General features: G+C 43.5%; 1 protein-coding gene across 1 annotated transcript; it reads right to left on the bottom strand.

The window, feature by feature from the left end:
- Positions 1 to 12,095: 12,095 nt before the first annotated feature.
- On the bottom strand, positions 12,096 to 17,285 carry LOC134286045 (uncharacterized). The gene is made up of 2 exons (XM_062847609.1): positions 16,506 to 17,285; positions 12,096 to 15,803 (listed from the first exon to the last, which is right to left on the bottom strand). The coding sequence occupies exons 1-2, from the start codon at positions 17,283 to 17,285 to the stop codon at positions 12,096 to 12,098; spliced, it is 4,488 nt and encodes a 1,495-aa protein (XP_062703593.1).
- Positions 17,286 to 20,189: the final 2,904 nt, after the last annotated feature.

Genomic DNA, 20,189 nt, shown 5'->3' with positions numbered 1-20,189 from the left:
AGCTACTGGTCTTCCGTGCAACGCAAAAGTAAAAAAATCCGGTAAACGATCGCGAAAAAAACCTCAGCCACGGCCGTCAGGTAGCTGTCGCCTCCACAGTTGTCGACGAAATGCCCATATAATGTAGAAATAATTGACCGAACGCCAAAATTAAGCGAAGAAGCTCCATTGACGCCAACAGGTCCCAGTAGTTCGGGGCCCCTCGAATGTATCGATATGGACTTTGTTGGTTATTCTGATTATCGGGTCCAATCGCGTCGCCAATCCCACTGGAACAATATCAAACTTTCTCACGATCTTCGGACGGCGAAGTCGTGTCCAGCAAGCAGCAGTAGATTCAATGCACCAAACCAACCCACGGCCACTTGTTCAGCCGCCAAAGAAGAGTCAACAGTCCCAAGAAAAAGTATAATTTATAAATCGTTATAATTCGTTTTTAAGAGCCTCGTTTTTCTCCCTCCGCGTACCCGGAGAGCTGCTGCCGGGCATTATTTCGACTGCCAAAAGACAAGAAGCTGCAGCAGCTCGGGCAGAACGGGGCCTCGCTCACAGCACTCGCGAAGTTTTTGGTGGAGAAGCTGCAAGTCGCCGATGGCGGCGGTCAACACCGAGACTCTTCGGTTGCTGGTCAGTTGAAATTTCAATGCAGTTTAATTCTTTTATTAAATTATGTTTCTTCGTCTGCACTCTTTCTTTGAAATTAAAGTGGCCTTTATGTTTCGGGAGAATGACCCCCTCCCACTCTCGCATCCCATGCTGCCCTCCACAGCCCTCCACCCATGAGGTGGGCAGGCATTATATGTACGAATTAAAAAGCTTGATTGCCTACCGTTTCGGTGTTGGCGGAGTGCAATGAATGCACCACCATCCCATCCTCAGCGGCGCGGCTGCTGGACCGTGTCATCGTAGTCTCCGATAAAGGCGATGCAGTAGCTATAGTCCCAATGAATGGGTGCGTGGATGTGTGTTCTTCTGCGTGGTCTCACTACTATAGTGGGGCAACGCGAGCGCGGCGGAAACGACTGACGACATGACGGCGCGTGGGTTGACATGGATCAGGTAGTAGTTTCTCTCCCTCTTTCCCGGTAGATTGGTTGGTTTGGTTCCATTATTGCCCGCCGGCCAGTAAGCCAAGGTGATATGACGCTACAGGTTGATTATGTTTTACAAGCGTGGAAAATGCGTGGTAGTGTACGTTTGAGGCTTCCAGGAGATTACTTTCAGCGGAAATTCAATATCAAAATTATGATTGTGCAAAGCAAATGTAATGAGTTTTTAAATAGTAATTTGAGTTACATATACCTAAGTAGCAAATTAACCGCCTGAAAGCTGGTCTAGCAATTACTGAAACCGGATTGATAAAAGTAAAATAATATGGATTCGTACAATGAAATGCTGATTGAGAAACATGGCCTTAATCTCTCGGCTATTCAGGAGGTTTCACAGGTATTTTAGGGGGCTTCAGAGGCTTTCAGGTGCGTTTCACATGGATTTCATTTGTGTTTCAGAGGCGTTTCAAGGCATTTCAGGAGGTTTCAGAGATGTTTTATGGGGCTTCAGAAACTCTCAGGTGTGTTTCACAGAGGTTTCATGGGGGTTTCAGAGGCGTTTCAAAGCGTTCCAAGGTGTTTCAATGTGTTACTGGGCGTTTCATGGTCTTTCAGGAGGTTTCAGGAGGCTTGAGGGTGCCTGCAGAGGATCGCAGGTAAATTTGACAAAGATATCAAAGGGATATTAGAGGCGTTTCAAAGCGTTTCAAGGCGCATTAGTCAGTTGTAAAGCATTTCAGGGCGTTTTAGGAGGCATAAGAAGCGCTTAAGGGGGCTTGCTCGCAGGTGAAGTTAATTTCGTGGAGGTTTCATTAGGGTTTCAGAGGCTCTTAGGTGAATTTAATGGAGGTTTTGTAGGGATTTTAGAGGCGTTTCAGAGCGTTTCTAAGTGCCCCGAGACGTTTCAAAGGGTTTAAAGGGCCATCCTAAACCACGTGGTCATGTTAAGGGGGAGGGGAGGATTTGGGCAAAGACCACGGTTCATACAAATTTATTTTTTTGGACAGCCCCTTGATGCATTTCAGAGGCTTCAGGCAAACTTCACGAAGATTGTCGGCTTTTCGGGCCCGTAATATTAACTTCTTTTCCCGATCAGCCTAGATAGCTGTATAGTGTCGGTAGCGGTTAGTTCAACTGGCTAAGAATAGCACTACGGACCGCCTTTTCCACTGTGCTAACCGGAGCAATAGCGCGGTGGACTTTGTGTTTCTCCGAGACAATCAGCTGCCCTTCTTCAATCTCATACTTGAGGCTGAATAAGGGCGGGATTATGAAGATGTCATTAATTAGTTTAGATTTTCACCTATATGGTTTCGCATTATGCGTTTTACACAGTGTATTCTGTGCATCCTCGCCTTTGGCGCACTCAAATCGATACCGATCTGGCTTTATTGTTGCTGTTCTTTTTTGTGCTCTGATTGTTAAGAGTTTAATCTTGCCTAGTTTGGGTAGTGGCTACGGTTAGGATAGCTCAGATCAATCTTCAGCACAAAAGAACAGCAACGATCAATCTTTGTAGACTTATGCAAAATTGTACAGCCCAAGTGGCGTTAGTCCAAGAACCTTACTTTCGTAAGGGGAATTTCTATCTAGGAAACCTTGTGAATCCGGTGTTTGCTACTTTCAGTTAAAATGAAATGGCAAACTCACGTGTCATGCCTCGAGCATTTGTGCTTGTCAACAACGCAATCGTTGCTACACTCATCTCTGAACTAACTACCAGAGATGTATGTGCTATCACAATAGATGTATCTGTTGGAAACCTCAACAGGAAATACGTTTATTGTTCGGTTTATTTACCGCATGATGAACCATCCCCTACGGATGCTTTCAAGCAAGTCATTGCATACTGCACTTCAAAAGGCCTTCCGCTAATTGTTGGTAGTGATGCTAATGCTCACCATATAATCTGGGGCAGCTCAGACATCAATTTGAGAGGCTCCAGTTTGATGGAATACTTAAGTAGTACAGATCTTGGATTACTTAACATAGGCAACCGCCCAACCTTCATGGTATCTGATAGAGAGGAAGTGTTAGACATAACGCTTTGCTCTAGCAGAATTAGTCATGAGCTGACTAATTGGCATGTGTCAGATGAAGAATCTTTATCTGACCATCGTTACATCGCAAACTTTGCGTTTCAGGAATCCCCGGTCAACCAACTGGGATCTCTTTACCGATTTGGTTGCAGCCAAATTTCATGGATACTCACCATCAATTGACACTCCAAGTGATTTAGATGATGCCGTTGATACTACAACGGCCTTCATCATGGAAGCTTTTGAAGAAGCCTGCCCTCTGCGGTCTGTGAAGACCACAAGAGGAACCCCTTGGTGGAACTCCGATCTGGCGAAGCTCAGGAAACAATGTAGAAAGAGTTGGAACAAACGACGTTCGGCTGGATCGGAGGCTTTCAGGTCGGCTCGCAAGGCCTACCAGAAAGCTCTTCGGTCTGCTGAACGATCCGGCTGGAAAAACCTTTGTACAAATGTTTCCAGTCTGAGTGAAGCCAGTCGATTGAACAAAATCCTTTCAAAATCTGAGGATTTTCAAGTGAACGAACTTCGTTTGCCAAATGGTTATTTCACTTCCTCTGATGAGGAAGTTTTAGAATGTTTATTCAGTACACACTTCCCCGGATGTGTGGATATTACATCTTCGGATGAACCTGATGTCTTTTCTTGTAGTTATGATTCTTTAGCTTCGGCTCGGAGTATCATAACTTTAGAATCGATTGAATGGGCACTTAATAGCTTTGCTCCTTTCAAATCTCCTGGGGCAGATGGGATTTATCCTATTTTGCTTCAGAAGGGATTTGATCATTTCAAACATGTTTTGAAACAACTACTTGTTTGCAGTTTTGCTACAGGGTATATTCCCAAATCCTGGCGGGATATTACTGTGAAGTTTATTCCGAAAGTGGGTCGCGCGTCGTATGAAGAAGCATAGAGCTTCAGACCTATCAGTTTGACCTCTTTTCTTCTGAAATGCTTAGAACGCATAGTCGATCATCACATCCGTGATGTTCATCTGGCCAATGTGCCTCTTCATGTGAACCAACATGCTTACCAATCTGAAAAGTTCACTGTGACTCTTTTACACAAAGTTGTTTACGATATCGAGAAGGCATTCGCTCAAAAGCAATCATGCTTGGGTGTTTTCTTAGATATCGAGGGTGCCTTTGACAACGTGCCTTTCGATGCCATATTGGAAGCCGCACGGGGTCATGGTATATCTCCAATTATTTCCAATTGGATTCACCAAATGCTCAAAAACCGACATCTCTTCTCGACATTGCGTCAAGCGGCGATTAGGAAATTGAGTGTTTGTGGATGCCCCCAAGGGGGAGTCTTATCACCACTTTTATGGAATCTCGTAGCAGATACGCTATTGAGGCAACTCAATAATAGCGGTTTTCCTACTTATGGTTTTGCCGACGACTACCTAACATTGTTAGTCGGTATGTGCATCAGCACCCTTTTCGACCTGATGCAGAACGCTCTTCAGGTAGTTGAGGGTTGGTGTCGCCAATATGGCCTTTCGGTAAATCCGAGTAAAACATCTATTGTTCTTTTCACGGAAAAGCGAAACCGTAATGGTGTTCGAACTTTACGTCTCTTTGATTCTGAAATCAATGTGACTGAACAGGTAAAGTACGTTGGAGTCATTCTTGATTCCAAGCTTTCCTGGACACCTCATGTTGAGTTCAGAATCAAGAAAGCTTGTATGCCCAAGTAACAGAACTAGCTGAATAATAGTTTTTTAAGCTAAAGTTTGCTTAATAACTGTTTGTTCCACTCCTGTAGAGCTAAAATGTTTGTTGGGTGGCCTTCGGGCAATGCCGGCGAACCTTCGGTACAACTTGGGGTCTAAAACCCAAGTATATCAAATGGATCTACACAACTGTTGTTCGGCCAATATTGGCCTATGGATGTCTTGTGTGGTGGCAAAAGGGCGAAGTGAGAACGGTCCAATCAAAGTTAGGCCATCTCCAAAGGATGTGCTTAATGGAGATGTCTGGAGCGTTCTCTTCAACTCCCACGGCAGCGCTCGAAGTTCTCTTTGACGTTGCCCCACTACACATTCATCTCAAACAAGAAGCACTTTCTTGCACTTACCGCCTATGGGTACTCGGTTTACTAGATGAAACTCCTGTGAACCGCAGTTCAACACACACCTCGTTGTTTCCACTTTTGGTGAATTGGGACAAAGCAAAGTTGTCCTTGCTCCAAGTGATCTTACAATTGCTTGTAATTTTCCATATAGGACATTTTCCACGAAATTCCCTTCCCGGGAAGAGTAGACATCTGGTTATCTGGAGAGAAGTATTTCAAACGGCATCGTATGTTACACTGATGGCTCCCTTCTCGAAGGTCGAGCAGGTGCTGGTGTTTATTCTCGTGAGCTAAGGCTGTATCAGTCTTATTCACTTGGCAGACACTGCACCGTTTTTCAGGCCGAAATCTTTGCTCTTATGTGCGGAGCGCAATCAGCACTTCAGCAGCACGTAATGGGCAAAGTAATATACTTCTGTTCAGATAGCCAGGCTGCTATTAAAGCACTTGCTTCGGCCAACTCCAGGTCGAAGATAGTTATCGCTTGTTGAACTCAAATTGAGGAGCTGAATTCAGCAAACGCTGTTCACCTTGTATGGGTACCTGGCCTGGCCATTCTTCCATCGCTGGAAATGAATTGGCTGATGAGTTAGCTCGCACTGGAGCATCACATGAATACTGGAATAGTTTGAATACAACAATACTGGAATAGTTTGGAGTCATGTCGTCAAACAAAATTGTATTGTACTGAGCCATCTCTAGGGGTGGCAAAGTATCTAACAAATCTGTCAAAGCAGAATTGCAGCATGCTGGTAAGAGCATTGACTGGCCATTGCCGACTCAGTTTTCACATGGCGAATATTCAGCAAGCTGATTCATTTGCATGTGATAGCTGTGAATCCGATTATGGAACTTCGTATCATTTAATATGTAACTGTCCAGTTTTTGCGCAATTGCGTTTCCGAGTACTCGGGAAACACTTATAGAGTGAAACTGACTTTAGAAACCTGAATCTTCAGGACGTTCTGTTGTTCTTGACCCGCTGTGGTAAAGAGCTATAGGCTCTCTTTACGCTTTATGCATTATCACAGTGCCCTTCTCAGGGCGCTGTTCGAACCCATTGTGGCACGCTTATGCGTTATTACAGTGTCCTTTTCAGGACGCTATGTGAACCCCTTGTGGTACGCTTTTGCGAGTATGACGATCCTATTCCCTTACCTGTCCTTTCCCATGTCCTACCCTTTTTGCTTCCCTTTTCCGTCCGTAAATGATGAATAGGCTCGTGTTCATGGCGATGGCACAAATTTCCCGAATGGAGGACAACGTGCCTCTAGAGCCGACCTACTGATACCTGATACGGTTCATACAAATTTATTTTTTTGGACAGCCCCTTGATGCATTTCAGAGGCTTCAACCCAAGTAACAATTATACTTTTGTGGCAATCCTGAAGTAATTGCTAAGATAGAACCATAAAACTGAGCAATAAAGCTCTTTATTCTGCAAATCTGAGATAAAATAGGTATAAAACATGCATAAGACTAATCTGGCCCACTCTTCAGGAGATCTTCAAAGCTGCTTTTGAAGACTGCTTTGAAACTAGTTGTATTTATGTACATGCGCTGATGATTGATTATAAGAACTCCATGAAACTTTAACAAGAATATCTTGAGGCACGTTGATCTTTTAGCTGTCTTTCTCAAAAGTGTCAACAGTGCATAATAAATGAAATCTTTTACCTAAGCATTATGCAGATGCAAACAAGTTTTGTTTCATGGATGAAATATTAATTGAACTGCGAATTAATTTTCATCAAATTGAAATGGCTAAAACATTTAAATTTTCAGACAGATCATTGATGACAGGGAATCGAAATTTTCCGTGCCATACCCACTTTTTCGTTGATATGCCACCTAAAACATACGAAAATTACAAAGCGCCTTAAAAATAATATCAATAATTAATATACGAAGACATAAATTTCCTTTAAAAACAAAAGACTACGCCACTTTTTCAATTCTTTCTAAGCATGGCTGCCGTTCCAAGCGAACAAAACTCATGCAGCCGCCATCAATTGTTATTACCTTTAATCCAAACCCCCTCAAAACAATGATGGAACCAAGTCACCTTGCATGAACGCTACAGCCTTTATTGAAGATTGTTTTTACTAGTTATGATCTTAAGGTAGATTTGTTCGTCTTAAATGAAACTTATTCGTTTTATACAAGAGTAACAGTCTTTGACAATTGTTTGTTTACGTTTTCGATGCTAGAAAGTTGTCTCTGTACATTTCGCGGTGTTTCGCGTCAAGATGTGCCAATTCTATTTTGTTTCCCTGTATTTTTGCTATTAATAATGAAGTGCAACTTACTACAATTACACTATTTGGCATGAGCTTGGGCAAAGTCACAGTAAGTACCCATTTCATTTTCGATTCGCATAGCTAATGGCCTGTGTGAGAAACTGATTGAAGGCAGAACGACAGCAGCCAGCTACTCGCATTTTTGATTGGCCGTAAAATCATTATTTCGTTGACATGATTAATTTTCAGCACAAGAATGGCTAAATTATCAGTGAGCAAACATGTTTATGTGTTTATATTTGCATGAGAACGCGGTTTTTCAACTAATTTGTTACATTCATTATTTGGATTGAAAAATAGTTTGTTGTCTTATCATTATTTCGCATAGTTCTTGTTCCAGAGTAATGGCTCTAGCTCAAGAATAGAAGGCTTCAAGAAGTTTTTAAAGGAGGATTAGCCAGATGAATTGCACTTGAATAAACGAAGCATAAACTATTAATAAAATAGGTTGATGTTATGTGTTGACAATAACTTCAAATACGCCTTAAAACTTATTATAAGATTTAATGCTCTTGTAAATTCAGTTGTTTTATGCGCGAATTTCAAAATTAACTTGAAGACAACTTAAAAACCGCAAACGAACGAAGATTGTTTTCTCTTGATAAAAACAACTATAAATGTTCCATGAATTGGTCATGCTGTGATAAAGCTCCCATAAAAATAATCAAATCTAAAAGGAATTGAAATTGTTACTTGGGAAGTGAAACCTATAGGCGTTTCAAAGCGTTTCAAGGTATTTCAGTGGGATTCAGAGCGGTTGCAAGGGAATATAGAAGCCCATTTAACTTTTCTATAATTGCTCATCCTCCAGTCTCGCCTTTACTTTGACAGCTTGTCTTGCAGTGACAGTTTGGTGGAATGATGACGCATTTTATTGCTTCATGCATAAGCAATTCCAAATTTAGACACTATAGATACCATAGATTCACGGAGATATACTGTAGCCTAACGAACGTGGGTGTATTGTAGCCAACAAAGTACATCAATTAGAGACAACTAAGTACCGTAAGTAGATTCAATGATCTATACTCAAGGAAGTCCTTGGAGATCCTCAAACTGACAATGAACTCACCACTTGATAGCACATAGCTACATGATACTGTGTAGGCACACAATGTCATATCATTCATAATGCTCCAATAGATCACTGAATACGCTTGTAGATCAGATGGCCTTCCATTGCTCTAGGGAATTCTTGAACATGCTATACAATCATAGAACCCACCACTTGATAGAACATAGATGCCTGGGGCTGTGTGAGTATAAACCTCATTCTTAATGCTCTTAGATACAAATACTAATCCTCGTAGATCCGACGACCTATACTCAAGGAATTCTTAGAGATCCTCAAACTGACAACGAACTCGCCACTTGATGGGACATAAATGCATAAAAGTGTGAATCTTAGTCATGAAGCTCTTAGAGACATTCGACTACGTTGGTAGATTCGATGACCTATACTCAAGAAAGTTCTTGGAGATCCTCATACTGACAATGAACTCACCACTTGACAACACATAGCAACATGAGGCTGTGTAAGCATACATTTAATTCATAATGTTTCATAACGCTTGTAGATCAGTTGGCCTTAACTCCAAGGAGCTCTCGGGTATTCTTAAACTGGCAATCCTTAAATACTCCGTAAACGTCCCTTAACTTTTGATTCTGCTTTTTTCGTAAACAAACTTTATTTGTAATCTTGAGTGTACTCCAATGCTCTGAATATAATCAACCTAAATAGATTTTAGCCTAAACGGAGGTTTCAGTGTATGATAGTAGATTCTGCGTATCACGGAATGGGTTTCTTTATTTTTATTTTTTCAATGATGAATAAATCTATGCTATCTGGGCTGAGTATTCACAACTAATATCTCAGCAACAAGTGTTCTAAGAATTTACTCTGAAGCTAATCGATAACAACCGTTCACTACTTACCACACCAACAAAGGCGCACATTTATCGAGATCGATCGATCGCACATCTTTCGCTTCAAGCAAGCCATTCAAAAAGGTCCATCCAAACGGTTTCGCAAGCATCCTCCTACTTATGCTACCCGAAAACGTTCGCAACAGTTTGACGAGGCCTTCAAACAGAACAAAATGACCAAAAAGAATTGAGCAAAGAATTCCGCACGGCCGTGTCGAAGGCGAAGACCACAACGACGACGTTCACGAGTCGTTAGCGCATTGATCTTTATGTTTTCTCCCTTTTCGCACGTTCAACTTCTGCCGCCCTTTCACATCCCGTCTCCATCCCACAGCTCACCTGCACCGGACGAGTCCCGCCCGTGTGTGCGGAAAACCGGAGAAGCATAATCGCCCGAAGGATAATCCGTGATGCACACGCGGATCACGCGGATAACCTGACGATTCGTCGTCGTTTGCTATAGTAGTTTGCCGGCTGGCTGACCGACGACGACGACGATGCTTTATGCTACGGACTCTAAAAGGAAGCGAAAAGAAGGTTCCCTCTCGCATGACGATGACAGTTTGCCGTTGCTTCGTTCGTCGAACACACCGAAGAGATGACTGCCCTGCACAAGTGCAAAAGGATAAAACGGATTTTCATTTAATTAAATTAATTTGTGGTGAGCTGAGCAGGGCAACCGAACGTGTGTGGTAGTGGGTTTTCCGTGGGTAGGCTTCTGCCTACGAGTTCTCCTGAGTGCTTTTCAAGGGTATGGTAGATCAGACATGGAATAGTAGAAAGTCGAAAAAATAAAATTTAAGAGAATGCTCATCCGCGGATCAGACAAAATGCATCATACAAAATTGACCGGATTTCATATAAAAAGTACTTCAATTTTTTGCGCGACCCTTGGCATTACGTCTTCCAAGGTGACGCTTTACAATAGTTATAAGTCAAAGAGTTACCCTCACCATGACAAAATGCACTTTCAAGTTCTACAGAGCTCGAACTTTGTCTGAATGGAACTTTCAGGATTCTTAAGAGACTAACTGTTGTTGACTACCGGACCGCGGGGGGAATTTCTTTCGCATAAATAACCTCCAGAGCAAGTTTTACTTTAACTCTATATTGGGAGATTATAAATTTCCTATATGGGACAATTTAAACGAAATAGATAGGTAAAGAGTGAATGTTAGCCAAGTTCCTTCTTGTAATGGTTAAGGTCTAATATCTTAGGTTTTTTGTCTTAGCAATCTACAGTTTAACACCGCTTTTGGTAATCTGTCCCGCAGTCTTGTCAAGTCAAGTAATCGTGAGGTGAACAGAGGCGGCTGTGAATGTTTTAATTGGGAATCAGAAGACTTTTTAGATGTTTATTGCTAAGTTATCCTGTAGCTTACCAAATAGCTTGCAACGCTTCTTTTTTAATACAGGTTAGGCAAGCTACTGCTCTAAATAACCGTTGTACTAGGCAACTTAAAGTCATAAACAATGTAAATTCATTTAAGCCCGCTCGTAATTTCACTTGCAAATGGGTTACCTATCAGTTTTTGGGCAATTCATACAGATAGGAGCCGAATAGAATAACTAATTTAGAATAATAACAATTTTAGGTAGAATAAACAATTTAGGAGTTAGAATTTACTTTCTGCGTTAACGCGAATGATCAGTGCTTTTTGGATTCTTTCGTCTTTTGTTTCAATATTGCTACTCACAGTCGGTGACAGCGATAGCTATCAATCCAGTCCACAGTTGTCACAGGCTCGAGATGATTGACGTCGGAGAGTTTATAAAAGGCGCGTGCTGTCCATAAGGGGCAGCTTACACCCCCCCCCCGGTACGCCTACGTCGTAGTTGGCTTACTCACCGTCGCGCCTGACATCAAGGACGGCTAACTTGGCGGTAGCTCTCTCGTATACACCAGACGCTGTTCGCACTGTTGCAGACCGAATTTGGCCGTCTTTCGCTGTTTTGACTCCAATAACCTTACCTTTTGGCCAACAATTTCTTGGCAACTGGGGATCAACGATGACCACTACATCGCCGATGGATATCGGCTTCGTATAGGTGAACCATTTTGTTCTTCTGGTGATTTCGGGTAGATATGCAGTTAGCCAACGCTTCCAGTATTGGTTCGCTAGGACCTGCGATGTGGTGTAAGCCTGCTTCAACGTTATCCCACTATCGTCGATAAGGGTGAGAGGTTTAGTACCGTTAGATGAACCAAGTAAAAAATGGTTCGGAGTGAGAGCTGGCTCGGAATCGTTGTCGATCGGTACGTGAGTCAATGGGCGCGAATTGACAGTGTTCTCGATTTCGATCAAGAAGTTTTGGAGCTCTTCATCTCGCAGGGTGCGAGACGGGCTGATCGACATCAGATTGTTCTTAACTGTCCGAACCAGCCTCTCCCAACTTCCTCCCATATGCGGAGCTGCTGGCGGGTTAAACTTCCATTCTGTATCGGTACTGATGAACTCTTTCATAATCTCCGGCTCATTTATAGCTGCCTCTACATCGCACAGTTCACGACTCGTTCCAATAAAATTTGTGCCACGGTCGCTATATATCACTCTGGGAGTTCCTCGACGAGCGATAAAGTTTCGTAAGGCCATGATACACGATGCCGTATTGAGAGTATGGACCGTTTCGATGTGAATCGCTCGGATAGTCAAACAGGTAGCGAGCATTCCCCAACGTTTTTCGATTCTGCGTCCTACAGATACTTAAAAGGGGCCAAAGTAATCGATACCCACATGTGTGAAGGGACGTGTAAACGCTGCCAGTCGAGCCGGTGGAAGTTCAGCCATGATAGGTGGACGCGGAATGGCACTTTCGTTCTTGCATCGTTGACATCGTCTTCTGATTTTGCCGTAGCATACTCGAAGCCGGGATATGCAGTATTTTTGGCGTAGCTCATTGATGACGGTTTCATGGTTGCAGTGGTGGTATTTTTCATGGTAGTATGCAATAATTAGAGTGGTAATGTGGTGGTCACGCGGTAGAACAACGGGATGCTTTGAGTCTTCTGTAGTATACTGGCACATTCGCGTTCTACCCCGCATCCTGAGGACACCTCGCGCATCCAGGAAGGGAGAAAGCTGATACAAAACACTTTTCGGTGGCAGTGGCGTTGTTTGTTCGTTTTGAGATTCCTGCGCTTTTCGTAGAATGGCAATTTCCTCACGAAAAGAATCAATTTGTGCCAGTCGCTGCAAATAAGCTTCGGCTTCAACCAGCTCTACGGTAGCTAGCGGGGAGGTAACAGTTGGTAATTTCTGTAGCTTGCGTCGGCAGTTTGCAGGAAATCGAAATACGAAGGTAGTCACACGGAGAAGCCTCTTCCAACTAGAAAAATCGCCTACGTTTATTATTGGTTCTGGAACTTTAAAGTGTGCTAGCAGATTTGGACGCAGTTCCGTAATTGTTGAGGAGACGTTGAAGGGAGCTCGTGGCCAATCGGAACTAGCACGCCACAGGAAGTCCGGCCCTTTGAACCATCTGCTATCAGGACTCAGGTCTGGCCAGCCAACCCACTTGGTGGCATCGTCAGCTACATTATGCTTGGTGGGTACCCAACGCCAATCATTGATCTCGGTGGTTTCGAGGATCTCGCTCACTCTAAATGCCACAAATTGACTGTATCTCCTGTGATCCGAGTTAATCCAGTAGATCACGTCCCGGGAGTCAGACCAGAAAATACGACTTGATATTGGAATTGTCAAGGACTCCGAAATCATTTTGGCCAGTCTAGTTCCAATGACAGCTGCCTGAAGCTCTAGTTTTGGGATAGATTTGAACTTCAACGGGGCCACTCGTGTCTTTGCTGCAACCAGTGTGCACTCAACGACGTCATTCTTATGGAAGCGAAGGTATGCACCTGCAGCAAAACCATTTTCGCTCGCATCGACGAACACATGTAATTGCATATCATAGGAGCCGTCAAGGGAGGTATGGATTCGGAAGCAACGTGGAATACTTGTTTGTTCTACTTGAGGAAGGATCTGCAGCCATTGTTTCCATTTTTCAAAAGCCACGTCCTGGATTGGTTCGTCCCACTGAACTCCGGAGCGCCAGACTTCTTGTAGCAGAATCTTCAAAAACATGAGGAAATGGGCGACCAATCCTAATGGGTCAAATATCGTCATGAGCACCCGAAGGATCTCTCTCTTTGTTGGGCAGCGTTGACCACTCAGTAGACCCTCATCGTATCGGTTCCTGCAGATTTTGAATGTGAAGGTATCTGTTGATGTGCACCACCACATTCCAAGCACTTTTTCGGTGGCGAGTTCAGATGACAAATCGAGGTTTTTCTCTGTAACATTATCTCCTTGCAATGCCTCCAACACTTGGCTGGAGTTACTGACCCAGTTTCGAATTTCGAACCCGCCGTTTCCGTGTACTAGTTTTACTTCGCTTGCAAGCTGAATGGCCTCCTGCTCAGTCTCGACGCTCACAAGCATGTCGTCCACATAGTGCCTTTTTGTTATAGCTTGCGCCGCATCCGGATAGTCCTGAGAATGGCGCTCAGCGTTGACGTTTTTAACGTACTGAGCACAGCTCGGCGAACAGCAGGCTCCAAAAGTCATAACGCGCATCACGTAGGTCCGTACATCACCGGATTTGTCTGTCCAGAAAAAACGTTGGCAGTGCTGGTCCTCTTCCCGAATGTCCACCTGATGGAACATCTCACGGATGTCACCTGTTAAACCAACTCGATGTTCACGAAACTGTAGAAGAATAGACAACAATGAGCACAGCTGGTCCGGGCCTTTCAGGAGTGCAGAGTTCAGCGATTTGCCGAAGGTTGATGCTGCGGCATCCCAGACAATTCTTATCTTTCCGGGTTTATTGGGATTTGTGACCGGAAAAATCGGAAGGTACCATACACGGAACATTGGTTTGTTCAGTTCTTCTTCGGTGAGCAGACGAATGTATCCCTTTTCCAGGTAATCGGCGATTTTCTTATTCAGTATTTCCGCCAACTCCGGATCCTTCCCTAGGCGTATTTCGAGAGAACGATGACGGCGAAGGGCCATAGCATGGTTATCTGGCAGGCGCGCATCATCGGAGCGCCATAATAGCCCAGTTTCGTATCGACCATTCTTGAGTTTCGTGAGTGAACGTAAAAGAGTCTCGGCCCGTTGATCGTCGGTGGACAGAAGTATGTTCGATGGCTTCGTTATCCCAAGACTGTCCAAAGAGAAATACTCCTTCATTGCTTGGTGTAGCGATTCGTCCATGTTGTCGCTTTGGTGATGTTCATGAAACGCACATTGGACGACATTGGGAGCATCCTCTGTACACCCTCCGTAAACGGTCCAGCCTAAACGCGTTTTCGATGCAATGAGATGATTTAGTTCTCCTTCTCTGCTTTGAAGTACTAAGCCGATGAACGCGTGCTTCAACCCTATGAGTATGCGTGGTTGAGCGGACTGATATGAGTCTACTGGAAGCCCACGAAGATGTGGGTATAGCTGCGATAGCTCCTTCATATCGATTGTCTGGTGAGGCAACAACAGTTCTTGAACTGTCCTTACGTTGTTCAAGTTAAACATTTTGGTTTGGTTCCGAATCCCTCCTATTTCCAGGCTTACGATACGGGAGTTGTCTTCATTGCGCTCTTTTCCACCAGTCCATCTTAAACATAGCGGACTGATTTCCCCATCAAGTTCCAAAAGCTTGGCCAAGCCATCATCGAGCAAACTGAGCTCGGAGCCCTCGTCGAAAAACGCATAGGTTTGAACTGTTTTGTCACGGTTTCTTAGCACCACAGGCAGGTATCGAAAGAGGACAGCCGAAGTTTTTGTACGATGAGTATTGCATCCGTGACCCTGGCTAGTCTCCGGCTCGGATGATCCGGAATTCGGGTTCGGCGAAGCTACCACTGTAGTGATTTGCTGAACTCGCTGCTGGTCGTTGTGAAGTAATGCATGATGTTTGAACGTACATCCGTTTTGGCCACATTCCTTCGTGTTGCAGCTTCCATTGTGGCGACGGAGACATCTACGACACAATCCGAATTCACGCACGGAAGCCCAGCGTGCATCACGTGAGAGCTCAAGAAATTGTTTGCATTTATCGGCTGTTCTGCAACTACCTTTGCAAATCGGACACCCATCGTTGAGACGATCTATGGGCGCTGGCGGACGATCTATTGCGTTGGCGTTACTTGACGTGGCGGGCATCGAAACATCGATTTCCGGTTGAGTTTCCAAGTGAGCGTTTAAGAATGCATTCCCCTTCTTTGGTAAGCGGGTTTCGCTCCGAGTCTGCTTCTGATCTGCAACTGTTATAGGGAAGACAACCGTGCTGGCGGCCTCTGCGAGGGAATACAGGAAATTTCCGAAAGTCGCCAAGTTGACTCGAGGTACAGACATACGGTAGCATGCCCAATCCAGCTTCAAGGTTGGCGGAAGCTTAGAAACCAGTTGCTGCAAGAGCGACACATTGTATAGGTGATCCTCTAAACCACAAGCGTCTACTGTTGCACAAAAGTTTTTTTCGTTCACTGCGAAATCCACCAGTGTCTCCAACTTATCCTCTCTCAAGGATGGTAACGCATTGATCTTAGCCACAAGCGAGTGTACAATGGCTTCAGGCTGCCCGAACATCATCTTCAGGGTAGCGATTACTCCAGGAACGTTTGCTGGATGCATCAGCTGGCTTTTCACTGCATCATATGCTCGCCCTTTCAAACATCTCTGCAATCGAATGATGTTTTCATCATTTGTGAACCCGCACATCGCTGAAGTACTATTAAATGACGAAAGGAAAATCGGCCAATCTTCAGGATTTCCAGAGAAAGTAGGCAGATCTTTAGAGATTGCCTGACGTGCAGCCAGCTGTGCACGAGTTGGTCCATGACGGATACTTTGATGGCGTGATGAGGGATTGTGGCTTACGGAAGAGAACCCATCGTCTTGCGGAATCGCATGATATCTGGACGACCGAAGCAGGGGACCTTCACCAGAAACGGGCATGGGAATAGAGCGTCTACTATTTCTAATATTATAATTGATTGGACCAGTTAGCGCAGGAGATTGTCTACTCGTCGCCTGGGAACCCCTATTCACGTTTGAACGGTTTAGTGTTGAACACCCCCGAGGAGAGAAATTGTTGGGAGCTGGTTCAACCAACGATTCACTATGACCACATCCGTTCACGTCCTCGACCCAGGCGTTCACTCGTTCCGTTCCTTCCGCAATTGACGTCATGTCGGACTGGTTGGTCAGCTGCCTCAAAATGTCGTACTTTTTGTTCAGATAGTTTCGCTGCTTTTCCGCTTCTATCTGCTCCAGCGCACGCTCCTCCTCCAACTTTTGAAGTTCGAGTTTCAGTATTGAACTTCTGGAAGATCCGTGAGAAAGCACTGAGTACGTTCCTTTCGCCGAACGATCCGGTATGGATTTCAGCTGCGACGACTGTTTCGCTGCTCCTTTGCTTGACGGCCCATCCGGAGGTTGCAGTGTGTGCTGTTTGTCCGACGGGATGACCGAATTTAACGACTTGCTTCTTTTTGCTGTTTCCGCTTGCCTTGGAGCCTTGTCGGAGGTCGATAGGATTTGCAGAGCTCTGGTTACTGTGTCGCAGACAGCACAGCTCCAATTATTGTCCTCAATCTCCTTGGTGACTCCCACGCAGGCGAAATGATGCCACTTGTTGCAGACGTCGCATTGAATCATCTCTTCAGTGTCTGGACCACCACACACTTTGCATGCTCTACCCGGCAGGGTTTGATTCGCCTGTTGCTCTGGCGACGGGACCCTTGTGACAACCACCGGTACAATACCACCGTAAGCACCATCTTCCACTTGATGTTCACTTTGACCACCACTACCACCGATTTTTGCAACCGATCGCGTTCTCGTTGCACCGGTTCTCAAATCCGGTCTGAGATTGCTTCGGCTAGACATGTCTTGAATTTAAACGAAATTTATAAGCTGTTGTTGACTACCGGACCGCGGGGGGAATTTCTTTCGCATAAATAACCTCCAGAGCAAGTTTTACTTTAACTCTATATTGGGAGATTATAAATTTCCTATATGGGACAATTTAAACGAAATAGATAGGTAAAGAGTGAATGTTAGCCAAGTTCCTTCTTGTAATGGTTAAGGTCTAATATCTTAGGTTTTTTGTCTTAGCAATCTACAGTTTAACACCGCTTTTGGTAATCTGTCCCGCAGTCTTGTCAAGTCAAGTAATCGTGAGGTGAACAGAGGCGGCTGTGAATGTTTTAATTGGGAATCAGAAGACTTTTTAGATGTTTATTGCTAAGTTATCCTGTAGCTTACCAAATAGCTTGCAACGCTTCTTTTTTAATACAGGTTAGGCAAGCTACTGCTCTAAATAACCGTTGTACTAGGCAACTTAAAGTCATAAACAATGTAAATTCATTTAAGCCCGCTCGTAATTTCACTTGCAAATGGGTTACCTATCAGTTTTTGGGCAATTCATACAGATAGGAGCCGAATAGAATAACTAATTTAGAATAATAACAATTTTAGGTAGAATAAACAATTTAGGAGTTAGAATTTACTTTCTGCGTTAACGCGAATGATCAGTGCTTTTTGGATTCTTTCGTCTTTTGTTTCAATATTGCTACTCACAGTCGGTGACAGCGATAGCTATCAATCCAGTCCACAGTTGTCACAGGCTCGAGATGATTGACGTCGGAGAGTTTATAAAAGGCGCGTGCTGTCCATAAGGGGCAGCTTACACTAACAATGAGCTTTGCTGAAACTTCGCACATAAAAGTTCCAGTAATGCTCATTGTTAGTCTCTTAAGCAGCATGAAATCTGCTTATGATGCTCCGCAGAACTTTATTGGAACTTTCAAGTTCTTAGAAGATCATTGCAGTAACTTGTTAAAAACTACTTTGTAAGAATATTTTCATGGACAGAAAATTTCAATTTAAGGAATCAATTTGTCGAAGTGCAGATGAAAACTAACATGACTAACACCGGATTTGAAACCCCGGTTCTAATCTTCATAGTAGTGCGGCATGGTAAAATAAGTTGGGTCTTGTTTCACGCAACACAGGCAAACAACAGAGGAGATGGTGAATCTGACAAGTAGAAGTAATTTCTGTTTTTACGCTCCTTTTGAGAAAGTTGTATCAGAAGCTGCTTAGAAGGCTATTCAGCTTCATTATGTGAACTCTCAAGTTCCGAAATTACTTATAAATTAAGCTACATAGAAGGCTATAGAGCAAACTCTTGCAAACTTCCAAGCTCATAAAGTACCCTATTATCGGAACTTTTAATTACTTGAAATGGTATATAAATTTTCCTCATCAGAAACCCCCCTAAATTCTCCTCAAAGGAAGAGACGAATGCCGAGTACGGTAAAGTCTCTCTAAAAAAAAAAAAATTCTCCTCAAACACCCTGAAACCCCTTTAAACTCACCAGAAATCCCTTTTCAAACCCTGGAAACGCATCTCAAATTCTGCTGTGGCCATCTTAAACACCCTGAAATCCACTAAAACCCACTGAAGCGTCTTGAAACGCATATAAGGCAGCATCCATTTATTACGTGACGCTAAAATTAACATTTTAGCCGTAACGCTTTTTTATATGAAAATCCTAAAATTTTTGTATGTGCAGTAACGATCGGCCAGCGGCACGCGTGTAAATCAAAGGGGTACCGCTGTCCGATCACTTTTGCAATATTTTCAACGCCTTGCCACGCCCAGACCTGTGAACGAAAACATTTTATACTTTGTATACACAAAATTCAGCATATTTGTAGTTCCGTGTCAAAAATTGAGCTCAATCCAACAAAGCAAACCATAGTTCCTCCTCCTCTCCTCTCCTTGGCGTAACGTCCTCACTGGGACAAAGCCTGCTTCTCAGCTTAGTGTTCTATGAGCACTTCCACAGTTATTAACTGAGAGCTTCCTCTGCCAATGACCATTTTGCATTTGTATATCGTCGTGTGGCAGGCACGAAGATACTCTATGCCCAAGGAAGTCAAGGAAATTTCCTTTACGAAAAGATCCTGGACCGACCGGGAATCGAACCCGTCACCCTCAGCATGGTCATGCTGAATACCCGTGCGTTTACCGCCTCGGCTATATGGGCCCTTACACCATAGTTACAGCATCTTAAACTTGACCATTTTGTATGAAAATCGGCGTTTGTCCGATCAATTATGCACCACAGTGTATGTACTTGAGAAGCATCACGTTGGAAACAGCTCGCTAACGTAGTGTACGTTTTGGGTAGAAAATTACCCTAATGCATAAGGACGGTTAAGAACGCGACTCTGGATAATCAAATCCTTCGTGTACCACCCTGAAACACATCTGCAACCTCTCTTTGCTCTCTCCTATATGAATGCTCCCTGGCCACCGTTGCCATATATCGCCGTTATTGAACAATACATATTGGTTTTGCATTGCTCTTCCTCTTTATTTGCTCGGCAAAATAAGCTCACACATAAAAATACTTAAAAAGAGGATTTTGTGCATTCTACAAAGACATTGAACTGTAATGTTTATTTATTTTTATTTTTTTTAATTTTTATTATTAATTCATCTGACATAGTCTTAATGAATGTAGTAAGTCTATTACTAATTAAATAAAGTCCAGTCTTCGCAACATAGTCACAAAACAGCACAACAAAATTTTCAGTATATGAATCCCCATAATTAAGTAGTTAGTTACTTTTTTGTCGGGTACGTATATTATTTCTGCGATCATATTTGTTCTTTTGTTATACACAACCCATTTTAATAATTGTACCTTGCCAAGGTGATTAATTTCTATGTGTCAGAAATGATCAACGCAAGTCCTAGGTATTATCTCAGCTTGGTAT

This window comes from Aedes albopictus, chromosome 2 (assembly GCF_035046485.1).
Source record: "Aedes albopictus strain Foshan chromosome 2, AalbF5, whole genome shotgun sequence".
NCBI lineage: Eukaryota > Metazoa > Arthropoda > Insecta > Diptera > Culicidae > Aedes > Aedes albopictus.
The sequence above is the reverse complement of the archived record's forward strand: the minus strand, read 5'-3'. Positions and strand labels throughout refer to the sequence as shown.

Bases quoted from the DNA above. Each gene is read 5' to 3' on its own strand.
- LOC134286045 (XM_062847609.1), bottom strand. From the start codon at position 17,285: ATGTCTAGCCGAAGCAATCTCAGACCGGATTTGAGAACCGGTGCAACG. The intron at 15,804-16,505 runs GTTGAACCAGCT...TCGCTCTTGCAG, and splicing joins GTGGTCATAGTGAATCGTTG to CAACTGGTTTCTAAGCTTCC.